At 37.1% G+C, this 19600-nt stretch overlaps 1 protein-coding gene across 2 annotated transcripts in view; it reads right to left on the bottom strand.

The window, feature by feature from the left end:
• Window positions 1-838: 838 nt before the first annotated feature.
• The window catches only part of XPR1 (xenotropic and polytropic retrovirus receptor 1), a 252287-nt gene continuing 233525 nt past the window's right edge, over window positions 839-19600 (bottom strand). The window contains exons 11-14 of one of the 2 annotated variants that reach the window (XM_006887736.1): window positions 11406-11572; window positions 9600-9739; window positions 5133-5354; window positions 839-2502 (exon numbers count right to left, since the gene is read on the bottom strand). In XM_006887736.1, the coding sequence (XP_006887798.1) occupies window positions 2442-2502; window positions 5133-5354; window positions 9600-9739; window positions 11406-11572 (590 nt within the window). In that variant the 3' untranslated portion in view covers window positions 839-2441. The remainder of the gene's footprint in view (window positions 2503-5132; window positions 5355-9599; window positions 9740-11405; window positions 11573-19600) is intronic. The other variant, XM_006887735.1, reaches the window with a different exon arrangement.

The following is a 19600-nucleotide window of genomic DNA, read 5'->3' as shown; positions in this document are numbered from 1 at the left end:
TCCAACCAAATACACAAAGTCACCTGAACGATTTTGTGTCATCTCATAGATTCCCGAAGAGCGAATGAGTTTACAGTTCAAATGGCTCTGGATACATAATAGTACCACCAATTTTATTTGTGTAAAAAAAAAATGACTGGTCCACTGGATTCATCTATATAAGTCAGTAATTCTTACTGCTGCTGTTTCTTGACGGACCAGTGATATTTTCCCTTAGTACAAAACAGAATAGTTAGGGGAAGAAATAAATCCCAAGGATAAGTAATACAACTTTTAATCTATCAAGGGCCACTAAATTGTTACCACTGATTTTTGTAAGTGATTTAAGTTATTGAAATCCTCAGTAATGAAATCTTTCCTTTTAGCTGTGGGACAAGGAACATGCCTAGCAAAGTGTGCATGCGTGCACACACATATACACACAGACATACAATCAATAAAAGTCACAAAATTGGATGATTTTTCAGAAAAAAAATCCTCTCTATTCCTGAAAGGAGCAAATTTCAGAAGATTGTCAGAACAAAAATGGAGAAAATTTCCTTAAAAATAAACTGTCAGAATTTTGATACTGACAATAACTTTAATGTAACTTACTGGAATTATGTCAGGGATGAATAAAGGCTTGTGACAAAAGGGGTGCTTGGAAGGGCAGGTTTTAAGACTAAGGGATAGCAGCTACCTCGCCTACTAAAATTTAGTTGAAAATAGAAGTAATTTGCTTTGATGATCCACCAATGTTAACTCTGAATAGCATGAGGAACTGGGAACAGAAAAAATACAATGTGAAGCATTCAGTGACACAACTACTATAATCTATTCAGTAGAAATGAGTATTTAAAAATCATCATCTGGATTTAGGGGGAAGATGAAAATATTTTCTCCCCCTGGTACTCATGTTCTTAGTTAATGAAACTCTAAATTTAATTATAACCATATTATAAAAAAGTACAATCCCTTTAGGCTTTATGACTTATTTGGATGACTCTGGAACAAAGTGGAAAAATAAAACAACAAAGGGTTAACAAATGGGCACTGTGCACAGACTATGACAGGATGAAATTTCTAAGAAATAATACTTTTCCTACATTACCAAGTTAAGACCCTAAAAATTGAAAAGCAGGGATTTTCCCCCCATGAGAGAAAAATGGAATACAATGCTCTATCCTTAAAGCTGCTGAGTGAAATGGCTGCCAAGGTCTGTTTTATTAATATACTGTGAAAGAGAAAGGATAATTTGTTCTATGAGCTCAAAAATAAGATTTCTCCACAACAGGCTTTTAATTTGATCAAAATATGGCTCAAATGAGTGAGCCCAGAAGAAAAATTAGGGTGTTTCTAAAGTTTCTGAAATCGTTTTGTCTGCTAATTCAGAGTCTGCAAAGGTTTCACTACAATTCCTCCCCCACCCCCAAACTTAAGCATGAAAACACGTAACTTCAGTTGTTATGACTGGATGTGGGTAAATGTATTCCATATTTTTTTTTATTCCATATTTGTACTTAATGGAAAAAAAAGTATCAGAACCTTTTATGTAAATTCAAACCAGTTGTGTGAAAGTGTGCTATGGGAAATAGGCTTAAGATTGTAAAGCAATAGCAGCAACTAAAAAAAAAAAAAGAATACTCAGTAACAGAAACTTTGGTTTAAAATTAAAAAGAAATGAAAAGAAAAAGTCAGACTGGTGCAAGTTGTCTCATGAAAGAGGTACTGTGGGAGTGAACCCTCACAAGTGCCGTTCCACCATCAGCTTCCCGTCATCTCTCACCATTATCACCTTCATTGCACAGGAGTTATATCATTCTCTTATGGTTAAGTTTCATAAATAATGAGAAAACTATATGTAACAAATACATCATATTTCCCACCCACCCAGCAACCCTCCCCAAAATAAGAAAAGTTACATCAAATTAAAAAGTAGCTTCATGAATGAAGGTACTGCTCCAAGTTGCACTTTCCCTGCAAGTGCGGCCAGTGCCTGTGCGCTGGGTATGAAGGAAAGGAAAAAAATTCTCCACATAAACTGACAAAAAAATTTTAAAAACCAATGTCTGGTTTCAACCAGTCAAAACCGGGCCAAGCTGAAGCCGAGACATCTCGGTACTGTCCCATCAGAAGGTCCTTGTGTCCTGTTCTTCATCCTGATAGGTATCTGTCTCCTTGTGATTGTAAACAATCCATAGGATACTATGTTTTTTGTTCCTTAAAATGTTCTCTGATTGGCAAAATGAAGTAAATATTTGTTTCAAAAATAGAAAATTAAAATTAAACCAGAAGAAAAGAAAAATAAACACAGTGAGCTTGTTTGGAGTCCATAGGATCCGATCTGGAAGAGCTCGGAAATGTGTTATGTTTTCAGATGGAAAGGTACTAGAGGTTGCGTTGGTCGAGGAAGGAATTGAAGAGAATGAAAACCAAGGATGTTAATCTAGACTTCTGAGAATTCAAGTGTTAGCTTCATCGTCTGTGTCTTCTATCAATACTTTAGTGTCACGAGCCTTGGATCTAGTAATAACAAGGGGAATAAAAAGTATTTAGTCCATTGCTAAAAATATAAACACATCCATAAAATAAGGGCATTTTTAATCTTTCCATCATTAAACAAAGGTAAAGAAGCACTATATATAGCAGTGAATGGATCATTCCTGGGGTTTTAGGCTTAATTTAAGCTTCTATTGAAAAACTTTAAGAAGTAAGATTTCATCCAAATGAAGAAGAAAAGAATAATGGCAAGTCATGTCATGTCTAATGAGCAATAAATCTGTAAGAAGTTCTGAGTTTGAGTACTGACTTGGTTTTATGATGCATATTTTTTTAAATGATGCATACCTTTGACCTCTTTAAAGGCCAGTTTCATATCTGTAACACAGGAATAATACTTATTTCACCTTATGGAGACAGTGTGGATATCAAATCAGAAAATGTGTATTAAAAAACTCAGTAAAGTGTTAAATGAATATAAGGAATTATGAGGATGACAGAAAGAGTGCCATCGAGGTATGCCTGAAAAGGAGGCATGAAAGTTGCCCATCTCCAAACAGCCGACACAGTATAATGGTAGAAGAGCGAGGCAATGACTCATTCCAAGCTAAGTCTGAAGCCCAACTGGGATCAATTGGCTGAAGTTATAGCATATCTAAGACCAACGCAAGCTATCTGCTATCTAACACTGTAACAGGCCAACAATAAAATCAGGTACCTCTTATAATCAAGAAGAGAACTTCATTATCAAGGATGATTATCAAAAGATGCTTTCAAATATACTTTATTATGTTATGTGTTGCTATAATTTATACTTATTTATAATTTTACTTTATTACATTATAATGTGTTGTTATTTTCATTTTTAAAAAACTATGCTGGCAGTCTATTTCAGCATGTTTTGGAAGAATCTTGCTCTGGATGAAAATGGGAATAGAAATATTATTGTTAAATGTAATTGTTAAGGTAATGTTAAAATATACTGTAACCCATTAAAGCACCTGAGATGAAATGGTTTTTGGTGAAATATGTATTATTCCTACATGGGTGGCAGAAATTGAGATCCACAAAGGCTAAAGATATGTTAAAGATCACATGAGTCCTGCATTTGGTATAATCTAATCTTTTGATTTTATATTCTCTCTTCTTTCTTTCTTTGTACATAACTTGCTCCACTGTCCCAAATATTGTTCTCTGGTTTAATCTACTTTCCCAGTGTTTTTCCACTAACTGCTTGAAATGGTGTATCATAATTTATTGTCAAAGAGTCTCCATGTTTGGAAGCAGAAATTATGTATGTTTAGATTGCCCTCTTCTGGTGACTAACCAGGATTAGATTTTGTAGTTTTGGGAGCTCAATAAGACAATCACTTACAAAATTTTCTTCCAGCTCTTTGACCTTGCCCTCTCCCTTCACTAACGGCTTCTTCAAACTCTGCTTTCTTGATTTTAAAAGAATCATGCTTTGTTTTGATGCTCGTTCTACTCACCTTCCTGGCCATTCCTTTAATGGCCATCTTGCTTGTTTATTTTCTTTCCCTGAGACTAAATGAGGTTCTTGCTCCCTATATTCCCCCTTCCATCTCTCTTCATCAGAGACCTTCCAAATTTCTATGTAAAGCCTTAATTATGAAGTTAAAGTTTCGTGCAATTTCTACTTTACTTTCTTATAACAGGTGATCACTGATACCACCTCCTGTTTTTCACCATAAGCAGCCTGTTTCATGTCCTCATTGTCCCACACTTAAGAACACGACAGTCGCCTCCTAGTCTTTTGACCTTCAGTTTTCCCTTTTCTTAGACAGTTTCACTATTCTTTTCCTAAAATGCAAATGCCACTTTTTAAATACAAAATTCTTAATATGATTCTTCCATGAAAACTTTTTCTAGGATTGATTCCTCACTGTCTAAAAGATCAGATTGTTATGCTATTTCATCTACTGAGGTAAATTTTTCTCACTACAATTCTAGTCACATACTTTTCTTTCTGTCCCTCATTTCTGCCTTTATTCACACTGTGCCTCTAGAGTATTCATACATTCTATGCTTTAAAATATGTTCATGCCTGACCTAAGTCTTTCATTCATTCTAATTCACTGTGATAGCTATTGTCTCTAAATTTCAAAGGCATCAACCATATATCAGATTGTTATTACTTTCAAGAATATACAAAGTCAACAGCTGACAAGAAGATAAAAAATAATACTAGCTTACAGTTACAGAAGTCTCTCTGTGTGGGTACTGTTTTAAATTCTGTACAGTAACAAATTTACCTACTTAACTACTCATGAAACAAGAATTACCTTAATCCTATTTTTATAGATGAAAGATGAAATTAAGTAATTTGGATGCTAAATGTATAGTCATGAATTCTTAAGTTTCTAACTTAGCTCTGTATTTTTATACAAAATATATCAGAGCTAAAGAAATCATTCCTCAAGGAAATTTTCCATAGATAGTGTACTTTTAATGCCAAATCAATAAATTATAGGCACTCATGGCTTTTTAAACTCCATAGGTTGGGTTATATGAAATGAGTTTGCTTATTTATTGCTATTTTTATGCATCAAAATTACTGTGTATTGGCTTGACCAATTCTTAGCTTATTTGTTTATCCATTTCAAAATCTGATGGAAATGCGGGAGCCTACTCACTGAGAAGCCAGGCGGGGCCGGCGCAGGGATACGCTCTGGCTGTACTTCCATGGCCGGTTCTTCTGGCGATTTCGCACTCCATCTTCCTGGTCCATCATCTGCTCCAGAAGTGTCTGATCATCTGCGTTTAGAGGGGCCACAGATATGTCTCGTACAGCACGGAATTCACCACAGTTATTCAGATGTTCATTCTCCAGACGGAAGAAGTTCCACACAAATCGCCTTATTAAAGGTGAGAGCAAGTACAAGTAATTTTTAATTTTTGAAAAATTTTATTTTGTTGTTGTTGAGAATGTACACAGCAAAATATAATTCAACAAGCTATGCATTTTTATGACATCAAAATTTGCTTCAAAATAGTTTTCACTAGTTCAATTTAATTACAAAATTCGAATATACGAACTATTACCTATAAACATCTTGGTACTTCAAATTTCTACTCATGGAAACAAACACAAAGGAATGAAGGGCCAGAATATTAAAATAAAACTTGGAAATATTCAGGGAAAAATAAAAGCAGAGTAGGCAAAAGGACAGGCCTCGTGGAACGTAGTTTTTGAACATTCATTCTTTTACTTTATCTAACAACAACATTAATATGACAAGGGAGCCTGTGTTAAGCTACTGACCTAAAAGTTGGTGGTTTAAATTCACTACACACTGTGCAGGAGAAAGATGAGGCAGGCAGATTCAGTTTAAATTTACAGCTTTGGAAATCTGCTTGTGTTGGGGCTGTGGGTTGGAATTGACAACAGCAGTGGTTTAGTGTACTATATTTTAGGGAAAGGCACAGAATAGGGTAGACAAACCCTTTGCCCTGATAGGTGTAATTTCTAGTAGCAGCGATAGATAACAAGCAGGTAAAGAGGCAATGAGATGAAAAGAAATGCTCTGAAGAGGATGAAGCAGGGTAAGAGGAATACAGTAAGACTCATTAGTGTAGGCTTCTCTGAAGAGCTGTCATATAGCAGAAACCTGAAACCTGACTTAAAGGAAGAGCCATGTAAAACTCCCATATATATATGCCTGTATCCTAGGCATAGAAAATCTCAAGTAGTGAAGAGACCCTAAGTTGGAAAGGTCTTAGTTGCTAGGAAAATGGCATGATTCACAAAGCACCAGAGTCAAGAGTTTAGATTATAAGTGTGATGGAAAACAATGAGAGTTATGAGCAGAAAAATGATGTGATTTGTTTTTTTAACAAAATTTATTTTTACAATAACATTATTTCCCCCCGATTTTAACAGATTTGATTTGTTTAAAAGATAATCTTATCTCCTGCACTGTGAACAGAATGGAGACAAGCCAAATCAAACAAAGACCAATGAGGACTGTTGAAGTCATAGAGAATGGTGATTAAGGACGTGGTTTAAGATACAAGTAACAGGGATAATGAGATGTGGGAAGATGAGGGATTTATTTATAAATATGGAGGTGAGAGAATTTACTAAGAGATGTGGGCTCTCTTGGATTTTTTTGTTTGTGTGAGTGGTAACCCCATTTATTAATAACAGACAACCCAGCAACGCCATCCTAGACGAAGTGGAGGCAGAAGAACAGACAGACACCTGAACACCAAGATTTCAGCACTATTCACATCAGCAAAAAGGTGCAAACCACCTAAATGGTCATCAACAGATGAATGGATAAGGAAAATGTCATATTTACACATGATAGAGTACTACTCAGCCATGAAGGGGGGGTGGGAGGAAGAGTCCACAAAACCTGGTACATGCTACCATGTGGATAAAATGTGAACATATTATATTCACTAAAGTCAGTCAAAGGCAGCTCAGGTGGCCTGGTGATAAGAAGTTGAGCAGTAATCCTTAAGGCACGTAGTTTGAGTCCACCAGCTGCTCCATGGTAGAAGGATGAGCAATCTCCTCTCGTGCGATTAACTGCCTCTGAAAACCCGCCGGAAGGTCAGCTCTGGGTCAGTTCCAACTCAATGGTATGGTACACCACCATCAACACCACCACCAAGTCAATCAGGCACGTAAGGATGATCCTACAAATATCACTGGAAATATCTAGGACCCATGGTGGTGCAATGGCTGTAAATTAACATGTCAGAGGTTTAAAACCACCAGCCACTCCATGACCCCTTGCAGCTCCACGGGAGAAGAGATGAGGCAGTTTGCTTCTGTAAAGATTTACTTTCCTGAAAATCTTAAAACCAGGGTCTAAGCTGTCCTAAAGGGTCACTCTGAGAACTGACAGTGGGTTTGGGCTTTTTTGTTATGTGAAAACTTGACTAGGCAAGCGTAAAAAGACCAAGGTGGGAGAAAAGAAAGGTGAAAGGAAGGCTTAATGCTTGGGGGACACTGAGTTTCAATTAAGGACGGAAAAATGTGGGGATAAGGTACCTATAAATAGTGTTACGTTATCCAAGCAAGTCATACTGTAACTTCACTCTTACTGTTGTATGCAATTTTTACTATCACACAAATAAGGTTAGTTACATAAAACTAATAGATCACCTTAGAAAATGATACAATTAATGTGAAAATAAATGATGTTTACAATATATCTTCCTTTGGTTTACAAATAATTTTAAAGCTATATTTGTATAAAATTTCTGTATAAAGCTGTTATTTCTTTTTTATGTATTTATGGCTAAGAAAAACACCAGCTATTTTGATACAGTATTATATCAGTTTTCTTTAGGCAGAAACATTCTGATTAGGAATGATTATTGACTACAGTTTGTTTGTATGGTATAAAAAAAATAATGAACATAATTAATGTTACTGAACTATGAGTTAAGAAAACTTCTGAAATTGTAAATACACATATACAAATTTTAAGTCCATTTGTTGCTACTTTCAGTAATGTGAAATTTTCCCTTCATATTTCCAAGCTATGTTATTAAGTACATGTTGTTACTGTATGCTGTTGAATCAGAATCCACCTCACAGCTGACCCTCCACTGGGTTTGCAGAGGCAGTAGCTGTATAAGAGGAGATAATTTATCTTTATTCCCATGGAACAGCTGGTAGATTAGAACCACATACCTTTGTGTTGGTAGTGCAATTCATTACCACTAAATCACCAAAGCTATGAATTGGCTACCACAACTGAATTTCAGAGTCTTCCTTGAGGTGAGACAAATTTTCTTTATGGCAGAAATTATTTTTATTTTAATGTCCTGCTTACATTTCAGTTTCTGCTTTCCTTTATATTTGGGTTATCCTGGGTTAATATTTTAGGAATAGTTGAAAAACATGTTATCTGGCATTTTCATTGTTTTCAGTGAGAAGTTGACCTGAATAATTTTGTCAGGTGCCTTTGAGTATGACTCCTAGCAGCCCTGTGACCTGAACCCTGTCTTTTCTCGTGCCAGTCTCATCATCTCTGACACACTTGAGCCCACTGCTGCAGTCACTGTGTCAATTAATTGGGGGGGGGGTGGTGTCATCTTCTTTTCTGTTAACCTTCCATGATTCCAAGCATGATGTCCCTTTCCAAGGAATAACTTCTCCTAGGAACATGCACAAAGTATGAAAGACAAAGCTTTGCCACCTTTACCTCCAAGGTGCACTCTGGCTACATTTTTCCCAAAAGATGTATCTGCTGATCTTTTGACAGTCCATGGGCTACTTGGTACTTTTCTCCAACATCACATTCTAAGGCATCAATTCTTCTGTCATTCTTATTCGCTGTCCAGCTCTCAGAAGAACAGAGCAAGTGACTGAAAAGATCCTGGCTTGCATCAGACACACTTTAGTCTTCCAAGTGACATAATTGCTCATGAGTATTTTGGAGAGGTCTCTGACAGCAGACTTGCCCAATGCAATACTTCTTTTCTCTTGGCTGCTGATGGGTGGTGATTGTGGATCCAAGTAAGATGAAATCATTGACAATTCCAATAATCTTGTTAAGTGTCACTGAGTCAAGTACAACTCACAGTGACACTCTGAAGCATGATATCCCTTTCCAAGAAATAGCTAAAATGACTCTTTTTTTAAAAGAACAACAAAAAGACCCTAAAAACTGTTTAAGCTTTTTTATTTCTCAATTTCTACCCATGACTCTTTTCATGGAGCCCAATTCTAAAAAAAATTCCACCTGCTTATGAATCGTTACCAACAGATACTTCAATTTTATAAATTCTGAGGCAGATGAGAAGTCTGAGAAAAAGTCGGATAAAATAAGTTTTTCAGTTAAAGAAGAAATTAGAATTTATATAATTATTAACCTCTTTCAGGTAAAAAAAAATTAAAGTCTTTGATAAACTTTCACTAAACCAATAAAGTAAAAAACTAAGGGAACTCTGGTGGTCCAGCTGGCAGGGAGTTGTGACGCAAAATCATAGGTGATAAGAATCCAACAGCTTGCTCTGCTCAGGAAAAATAGGCAATCTCTTACCATGTAGTTTACAGCTTCTGAAAATCAGCTGAAGAGTCAGAAGAGTTAGTTCCGACTCAACAACAGTGACTTGAGTGAGTAAAAGCAACTGCTTACCGGAACACCTCAAGGGGAGCCAAGACAGTAGAAATGATGTCCCCAGAATGAGGCAACGTAGTCGTGGTGGTGACTGAAATCTGGATAGTCCAAGCAAAGCGCAGTATCACGTCCTCAACAATGGCACAGTAGTAATAGGCCTGGGGACAAAAAGGTAAATTTTGTCTGTGTACCATCACATTTCTCACAAATAAGCACACCTATGACAACAGGAAGAAGTCACACCTATCCCAGTGACAAGCATGGACTAAACCAGAATAATTTTATTCTAGAGAAGTATTTGACAAGAAACTTTACTAAACTACATTATCCACTGAACAAATACAATTTATTTCTGTACTGTATACTCTTTGAGACCCTATGTATACAAGCCAGAGTCATGATCTGTTTGTGATTATGTCTAATGTGTATATAATACTGTAATCAATAATAGAGTCAGTCATTTCCTTTCCTGTGTTTCTCTCTCATACCACTCATTACATCAAGCACTTAATCATTTCACAAAGATTTATTGAGCTGGCTCTATACTATGAACTACATGGGCAGTAAGGGATATGGAAACTAAACAGATGATAATACGATGTGATAACTGCAAATATGGAAGTGTTTATAGGTAAAACAGTATTAGGATGAATGGTTAAACAACTTAACAGGATAAAGAAAGGCTTCATATATTTGTAACATTTAAACGGACCCTTGAAAAGGAGAAGCAGGAGTTTTCGAGAGGGAACTGTATGTTTAAAAACAAATGATAAATTAGGGCAATTTATCCATTCCTCTGGTCATTATCACAGAGCTCTGGTGGTGCTGTCTGTAATGTGACAGAGGCTCTGCAACTTGTGTTGTTCTCTGAAGGAGAGAGATGGACAGTCTCCTCCCAGTAACGTGGGACAGCCGTGTAACGTGGAAACCTGATAGAGGGGTTTTATGAGCTGGGTCAGACTGGGCAGCAAGAAGTCTGATTCTTTATCACACTTTATCTATTTATCTGTTTAGCATATAGTTTATGGCTTCCTTAAGGAAAAACCCCCTCAAACCCACCCTCTGCCCCTGTGCCAAATCTGACTCTTGTGGCATCCCACTGGTGGAAACCTTAATGGGAGCGGACTGCCTTATCTTTCTCCCACTGAGCTACATTTGATTTTGAACTACCAACTTCTTGCTTAGCAGCAAAATGCATATGTACTGTGCCACCAGGGGTCCTAAAGCCTCTTTGTAGGAAATTCAGTTTTACTTTGTTTTTATTTCCAGGGAGCTCTGGTGGCCTAGTGTCAAGGACATGCGCTGCAATCTCGAAGGTGCGCAGTTCGAATCTGCCAGCTGCTCTGTGGGAGAAGGTTGGGCACTCTCCTCCCATGAGATTAACTGCCTCTGAAAACCTGCTGGAGGGTCAGTTACGGGTCAGTTCTGACTTGACGGTACACAACAACAACTAGTAACTAGCTGCTTCGATCCGATGTGTATCAGGGTAGAACTGTGTTCACAGGGTTTCAGTGGCTGCTGTCTCAGTAGATCACCAGCCTTTCTTCCAAGGTACCTCTGGGCCGATTCCAGCTGCCATGCTTTTGGTTCACTGGCAAGCCTGTTAACCAGGGGAATTATGTTATTCCCGGGGAATCCTTTATTTCCCACAGTGCCAAGCTTAGAATCAGCATTAAATACATTTTTGATAATTGAATAAATTATTATTTTTGACAACTATAGTTACTGTTTTCTAACTCTACTTGGGTTTCAGTGGAATCTGTGTTGCAGGGTTTAGCTGGTAGGATACCTGAGTTTTCAAGCACAAACGTTCTATGTACATACTTTCTGGGGGTAGACAATCTCTTCTCGGAGAAAAGTGTTTTCTCCAGCATTCTTGTCAAAGAGACCCCAGTCCATCTTCAGATCCCAGATGAGGGTATAGCAGGAACTGATGATGAAAAAGACAATCCACAGGTAAAAGAACACTGTACTATCTGGATGATTTTGTGCTGAAGAAGAAAAAGAAAGTAACAATATTTAAGTAAAACTCTTAATTACAATTAATTGAAGAAGAGATTTAAAAAACTCTGTAAAGGAATTAAGGTTTTAAAGAAATCTTATAAGGAGGTCAAAATAATAAATACCAAAAACACAAATTCATTTGCCATTGAATTGATTCTGACTCATGATGACTCCTCATGTGTCAGAGTTAAACTGCACTCTGTAGAGTTTTCAATAGTTATAATCTTAAGAGAAGCTCTAGTAGCATAGTGCATAATGTACTGGGCTGCTGAGAGGTCAGCAGTTTGAATCCACTAGCCAATCCTTAGGAGAAAAAAGGAAGAGTTTCTTCTTCTTCTTCTTTTTTTAACATATATTGATCCATTTATTACAGGCTAGAGATGCTTCAAATGGGGCAGCTTCTACTGGTTTTCCAGTTCCTTCAGTCTTATGATGGCTGACTTCATTGTGACAGCTGAGGTGATGTTGTAGGTCCAGTTGTCACCAGCTACTCTCTTCATGCAAGAACCACAGTGCTAGATGCCCACAGCTTATCTCTTCATTTTGGTTTTGCCATAGAAGGAGCAAATGTACTTGGCATGCTGGCTGATTTCAATTTTCTTTACCATCTTCCTGAGCGAGGCACCATAATGGGTCCTGTATTTACCAACGATGCCAACTATCTCTGTGTGTCTGGCCATTTTGCCGCAAACAAATACCAAACCTAGAGAGCGAAGAGTCTCTTCTTGTAAAGAGTTACAGCCCTGGAATCCCAGTGGTGGGGTACTATGAGTCTAAACAAGCTCAAGAGTGGTGGGTGACCTTATTGTCTTCCAGGGCACCTCTGAGTGAATCTGTCCCATTATCTTTTTGGTTAGTAGGTGAGCATTTGAGTAATAATTGTCCTGCTCAAGTACCTTAAAAGTACATGACAAAAGCAGTAAGTATGATTCTCCTGAAGTCAAAGTAATTATTGAATGCATATTGTAAAATGTCCATTTAGAGTTTCGGTGGTGAAGCTCTGATGGCATAGTTCACAGAATACTGTACTGTTAACGGAAAGACTGCATCTCCAGCAGCTCAAATTCACCAGCTGTTCCTTGGGAGAGGGATGGTCACAGTCTTTGCTCACTGCAATTTAAGCCTCAGAACCTGATGGAAAGTCATTATCAGTTGGAAGCAACTTGGCAACAGTGAGTTTGAAGGCTTCCCCCCCTGCCATGTTGAATACATAAAAATTGTGAAATAAGTTTTCAGTATCACAAAAGATGTCATTCTCATTTTTGCCATCAGGTGGCAGCTTGATTAACTAAAAAACAAACATGAAACAGTAACGAAAAATTTGCTGTCTTTGCTTCAAGACATTCTTAATTATTTTTACTTTAGAACAGTATTTCCTTCACATGACTGGATTTTATTAATATTTTATTGTGTAGAAAATAAAATAATTCTAAAATATCAGATACTATATCAGAAATTATAATCAGGAATTTACCCTTGAAGGCATATATGCCAACAAATTTCTTTCAAGTCACAAAGCCTGATTATTTTTGCTTCTTTCAAAGATTGTTTCTTAACACAATGGCCTCACTCAACCTTAGAAAAATTATAAAGTTACATTTGACTTTATGATTATAGTACTGTGACCTAAATTGAGAACAGTAACTCACAAATTTATGATATAATTTAATCTTTCCTGGATCTTATGTTCTTCATGTGTCCTATAATGAAATTCCTCTTCGGTAAGTTACAGAGTCATAATGCTGTTCTTTAGGGGTAGGACATGGGTGTATAATTGTCAGACATACAGCTTTTCAATCAGCAGGGAAATAGCACAAAACATCCAATTCAAAGTAAGTTTCACTTTTAGTAGTTTTTCAAAGGCACAGAAGCACGCTTAATAGCCATAATCCCTGTTACAATAAAAAACCGAGCAAAAATAACCAGAATACAAAGAAACAAGTGTTTATTGATATTTTTTAGGTATTAATGTTAGGTGAAAGATAATTCAAAAGTACTTTTTGAAAGCCTATAATCTAGTCAGTGAAACAGACATTAATTACTGGTAATATCTAGTGTTCAAACTAGAACATATAAACAAAGTACAAGGAGAACACCAAGGAGAATGAGAATGTTTCTAACAATAGGAAAGAAGAGGAAGTACTATTTGAGTTATTTCTAGAAGGATAAATAAATAGTATTGCAAAACTCAGGCTGATGAGGCAAGGTCATTTAAGGCTGAAGGAAGATAATGAAGAAGCATGGGGATGGGAAAATGTGCTTGAGAAGCTGCAAATAATCTCAATCTAATGTACTTGAAATAGAGAGGATGAAAGGGGAAAAGCATGATTTTAAATAAGGCTGAAAAGAAATTTGTGAACCAGAATGTAGAATGCTTTGTTGTCCTTAGAGTCAAATAATGTATCTCAGAAGAATAATTGATGTTGATGTCATAAGCATTATTTAAAACAAATGTAACAATTTGTGTTAACAAAACAAGGCAAACCTCCAGACCTCTCAGAACTGCAATGTTATGTTACAAGCCAGTGCATACCAACTCATGAGAATGCTATTAAATTTTCAGAAAAGGCATAAGTTAGTTGTTAATGGAACTGTTATTAAACATTAAATCATATAAACTAATAAAAGAAAGGCAATCAGCCCTCTATTCCACTTCCCACTTTCGCCCTAAATTTCACTACTATCTATTCCTGGTGGCTTAGTGGTAAGGAGTTGTGTGGTCAACCCAAAGGCACAGGGTTTATATCCATCAGTTGCTCTGAGGGAGAAAGATGGACAATCTTTTGCTATTTACTGCCTTTATCTGGACGGTCAGTTATGAGTTCGTTCCAGTGCAGCAGTAATAACAACAACAACAGCAGCATTCTCTTCAGGGACCTCTAATGGCAAAGTTTATGGAGTCGTACAAATCCAAAGGCAGAGCCTCTGGGGTGGTTCAAATCTACCTACCAGCTAATGTGATGGAGAAAGATGGGCAAGCTTGTCCTGTGTGATTTACAGCCTCTGAAAACCTGCTAAAGGCTCAGCTATGAGTCAGTTCTAAGTGTGAATTCTGAGTCCGAGTTAGCTTCTTATTTTCTTGAGGTTATGTATGTATGTTTGTTGTTGCTGTTGTCGTCATCATGTGCCATCCAGTTGGAGCTGACTCATAGCTGACCCTACAGTGAATTAACAGAGGCAGTAAATCACACAGGAGGAGACTGTCCCTTTCTATGGTTTAATTAACTATATGTCTTAGATCTAAAGCTATGACTTTACTGAACAAATTTATTATATGGTTAGGGAGCTATACATTAAAATTCAGAGGACAAGCACTAAGGAAAGGCTTTCTTTATTTGCTGTGGGGAAATATCCATGTCTCCTTTCATCCCCTGTGGGCCCAGTATCCCTTGGTGATCACCATGTGAATGTGTGTGGAATGCCTCAATGGGCGGTAGAGATCTTGGCAGTAGGAGCTTCTCATCACAGAGATCCTGGGTCTAAAAGGTGTGCTGTGCTTCCAGTTTTCTTCTTCTTGGTGGCAATCAGTCCCTCTCTTTTCACCTCTTTTAAGATAAAAGGTGACGAAGGCCATAACCTAAAGTAACCTTAATTATGAAATCAGGCTGCAACCTGAGTAAGGTTGTTAACACTCATCCTCATCTTGGCTCATTAACATGCGTAACTAATACACATGACTCATTAATGCACAGAAGCCAAGATTTACAACACATCACCAAATGGAGGATGACCACTAAGGACTGGAGGCTAGCCAAGGTGACACAAATTTTGGCAGGGCAATATTCAACCTATAGCATTATGTAATGATATGCAACTAAGCACCTTTAACCAATTCTGTATTCAATGTTATAATCCTCAAACTAAACTTAGAAAACCCTAAATCTATTGTCATTGAGTCCATTCTGTCTCACAGTAATCCTATGAAATTGGTCATGGAAGTATTTATACCACGGAAATCAAGAAACATGACCACCAGTGCCTCCCACTCTGACTTAAGAACTGACTTATTAGCTATTTCCTAGGATGTTTACTTTCTTCTCCTGAAAAGTCAATGGTGGAGAACAAAGATTGTTTCAAAAAAGGTCTATAGGTGATTATAATGATTCGTTAAGTACAGATATAAGTTTTCATGTTTAAACTATTTCCACAAAAATGTTTTTAAAAAACATATTATTCACTAAATTGCAAAATATACTAAAGCATTATTTTATATGTTGTTGTGTATCGTGAAGTCGGAACTGACTCACAGCTGACTCCTCTGCAGGTTTTCAGAGACAGTTAATCACGTGAGAGATTGTCCATCCTTCTCGCGCAGGGCAGCTGGTGGCCTCAAACCACGTGCCTTAGAGATTGCAGTGTTACTTCTTGCCACTAGGCCACCAGAGCTCCCTTTTATATGAGACAGCAGTTTAAAAGGCCTAATGAAATATATGCTTTAATATATCTGTTTATTTGGTGCACTGTGTTACATCACTAACCTAAAGTGCAGTGGTTAAAATCCACCAGCTGCTCTGTGGGAGAAAAATGGACAGTCTCTTCTCAGAAAGAATGACAACCCTGGAGACCTGCTGGAGCATCACTATGAGAAGGAATAAGCTCAAAACCAGTGAGGTTTTTAAAACGGGGGAAAAAGGGATTTTGACAGATACAGGCAGAGTGTGAGGATTATCATTCAGTAATATCAAGCCACTTTAAAAAAAATTATGTACTTCATCAACTAAAGACTGGAAAAATAATGTAGATCAAGCCACTTATCAGGTACTTCACACTACCTTACTTAATTTTCCCAACAATCAGCTACTATTTTCTTTGCTACTAAATGTGAGGATATGAGAACAGAGTAATTGATATCTTCAGTATGTGGTATCAGGATAAATATTAACACAACCTTATTTGCTGAAGAGGAGGACCTGAAGCATTTGCTGCAGATGGTCAAGGACTGCAGCCTTCAATATGGATTGAAGCTCAGCATCAAGGAAACAAAGATTCTCACCACTGGGCCAATTGGTAGCACAATGGTAAATGGTGAAAAGACCGAGATTGTTAACAGCTTCAGTTTGCTTGGCTCCGTAATCAATACTCTTGGTACCAGTAGCCAGGAAGTCAAAAGATTAATTGCATTGGGAAAACCTGCTGTCAGGAACCTCTCCAAAGTACTGAAGAGCAACCATGACAGTCTGGAGACTAAGGTGCACCTGATTCAGGCCATGGTTTTCACAATTACTTGCTATACATCAGAAAGCTGGACAATGATTAGGGATGACAGAAGGAGAATTGATGCCTTTGAGCTATGGTGCTGGAGAAAAGTATTGAAAATACCATGGACTGTAAAGAGAAGAAACAGGTTGGTCCAGGAGAGGGTGAAACCAGGCTGCTCCTTGGAGGCAAGGATTCTGAAGCTCTGTCTGACATACATTGGGCATGTTGCAAGGAGGAACCAGTCCTTGGAGAGGGACATACATCATGCTTGTGAAGGTGGAGGGACAGCACGAGAGGGGAAGGCCCTCGATGAGATGGATTGACTCAATCACTAGGGTAAAGGGGTTAAGTGTGTCAGAGACGAAAAGGTTGGTTCAGGATAGAGCATGGTTCAGAGCTGTTGTGCACAGGGTCGCTGTCAGTTGTAAGCAACTCGGCATATAACAACAACAACAACAGATAATACCAAGTCTTGTTCCAGAAAGCTGATTTTCTTCCTTTCATAACTACTGATACAAATTATTATAGAAAAAAAGATTAAGGAGATGAATTTAAAAAAAAGCAAAGAAATGAAAAATCAAAAGCAACATTTTAAATTTTTTTATTTCCCCTAGATTTTACATACAAGTACTGTTGATGAAGTATAGTTAATAAAATGGCATCTTAGGTCAAGTGTATCCCTCTTTTCTAACGTATTTTTGTGACATTTCTATAAAATATAAGGGAATTTATTGACTTTTCATTAAAAGTCAAATACTATTCCAGAATATTTCAGAATAAATATTGCTTTGTTTTATGAACTATAAATCAATGAATACATATCTGGTCCATGTATGCTAAAATCTATTCTCATTTTAACTGTTCCCTTTTTGTAATCTTAAGCGTCTTCCTGAAATCATATGCCTTCATTGGTATTCAGAGGATCAACTGGAAGGGTATTATCACTCTAGGCAAGCAATTACATCTTATTCTCTCTTGGCTAGCCCTGGTAGCCCTCTTCAGTGATGATCCTAATCACAGAATATCAAGTCATTGCTATTCTAGGTTAAGCTTCCTAGCTATTAAACACCTGCCACTTTAGAAGCATAATTTATACCAGACATATTTATGGTAATAGTAACTACTGAATCTAAAACAAATAAAAACAAGCCTCTTAGAGTTTTGTGTCCATAGTTACAGTAACAATAAAGCAGAGTATGTCAGGAAAGTGCGGAGAGAGAAACTTGAAAATTATACATGGAAATCATCTTGAACCATGCTTTAAAAACGGCATTTTAAAAAATAAGTAAAAATGGCACAGTGGAAAAATAACTGATTTCCTTTTCAGCTAAAACCTTTCTAGTATGATAATAATTTAGTAGTTTGTACTTACTAAAGAAGATCAAAGATCTTCCAGGAAAGGATAAAACTGATGAATGAACTTTCTAAAGATTAAATCCCTGTGTGCATCAAAACCTTTTTCCAACAGGGTGAAAAGAAAACCTGCTGAGTGGAAAAAAAGATTTGGCAATACCACCTCAGACAAGGGCCTCATAACAAGGTTTTCAGAATTACACAGGGCTTCTACAAGAAAAAGACTGATAAGACAATTATAACATGGCAAAAGATATGAAAAGAACATTCACAGAGGAAGACATTTGGATGGCCAACATACACCATGAAGAAATGCTCAAAATTCACTGGCAATAAGAGATGCAAATATGGTTCATGCCCACGCAGGGACATAGTGTGACACTCGTTTCAATCCCAGGGGCATAGGGTTCAAATCTACCAGATGCTCTGCTGGAGAAGAAGGAACAATCTCCTCCTGTGCTAATCAGATCTGATTTGATGGTACATGCACAAAAAAATAATAAAAGAAATGCAAATCAAAACCAACATGAGATACCATCTTACTCCAGGAGCAGTGGCAAAGTTTAAAAGGACAACAAGTAATAAATGTTGAAGAGGATGTGCTGAAATAGGAACTCTTTATATACTGTTGTGGGAGAATAAAATGGTACAAGCACTCTGGAAGGCAGTTTGGGATTTCCTCAGAAACCTGAACAAAGAAATTCCTATTACCCAGCTGTTCCACTCCTGGGAATAAATCCTGAGAAAATTAAGACTGAGACACAAAGGGAGATTTCAACTCCAGTGATCATAGCAGCATTATTCACCATTGCAAGAACATAGAAACTGACCAAATGTCTAACCATAATCGAATGGACTGAGAAACTGTGGTACATTTATGCAATAGAATATTACACAGCACTCAGGAGCAATGATTTTAAAAAATTACTACATTAACTTGGGAGGGACTAGAGAGCATTATGCTGAGTGAACTAACTCAGTCCCATAAAGACAAATAAAAATGACAAAAAAATATGAGACTATTATTGTAGAAATAGAAAGGTAACTATTAAAATATGTATGAGGATCCAAGTAGGGGAGGGTAGGAGCAGAGAAGTGAGGTTGGGCAGGGGGATTATCTTAGGGTCACTCAATTTGATGGATGGAAGAAGGGATGGGTAAAGAATACAGGAAAGATCCAGTGGGCATCTGGAAATAAAGGACAACAGTAGGTATAATTTAATGTTGATTACTTTTATAAAAAGTAGAGTTGCCACAATCAAGGATGCTTTGGGAAAAATATTAAATGATCCAGGAGGTATCAAAAGAAGATGGAAGGAATATACTGAGTCACTGTATGGAAAGGTATTGGCAGATACAGAAGAATTTAATGAAATAACATTTGAGCAAGAGCCTATGGTGATGAAGGCAGAAGTTCAAGCTGCTTTGAAGGAAATAGCAAAAAATAAGGCCCCCGGAATAGA

This window comes from Elephantulus edwardii, unplaced genomic scaffold, assembly GCF_000299155.1.
Source record: "Elephantulus edwardii isolate Elephantulus edwardi_28Jun2011 unplaced genomic scaffold, EleEdw1.0 scaffold00061, whole genome shotgun sequence".
Taxonomy (NCBI): Eukaryota; Metazoa; Chordata; class Mammalia; order Macroscelidea; family Macroscelididae; genus Elephantulus; species Elephantulus edwardii.
The sequence above is the reverse complement of the archived record's forward strand: the minus strand, read 5'-3'. Positions and strand labels throughout refer to the sequence as shown.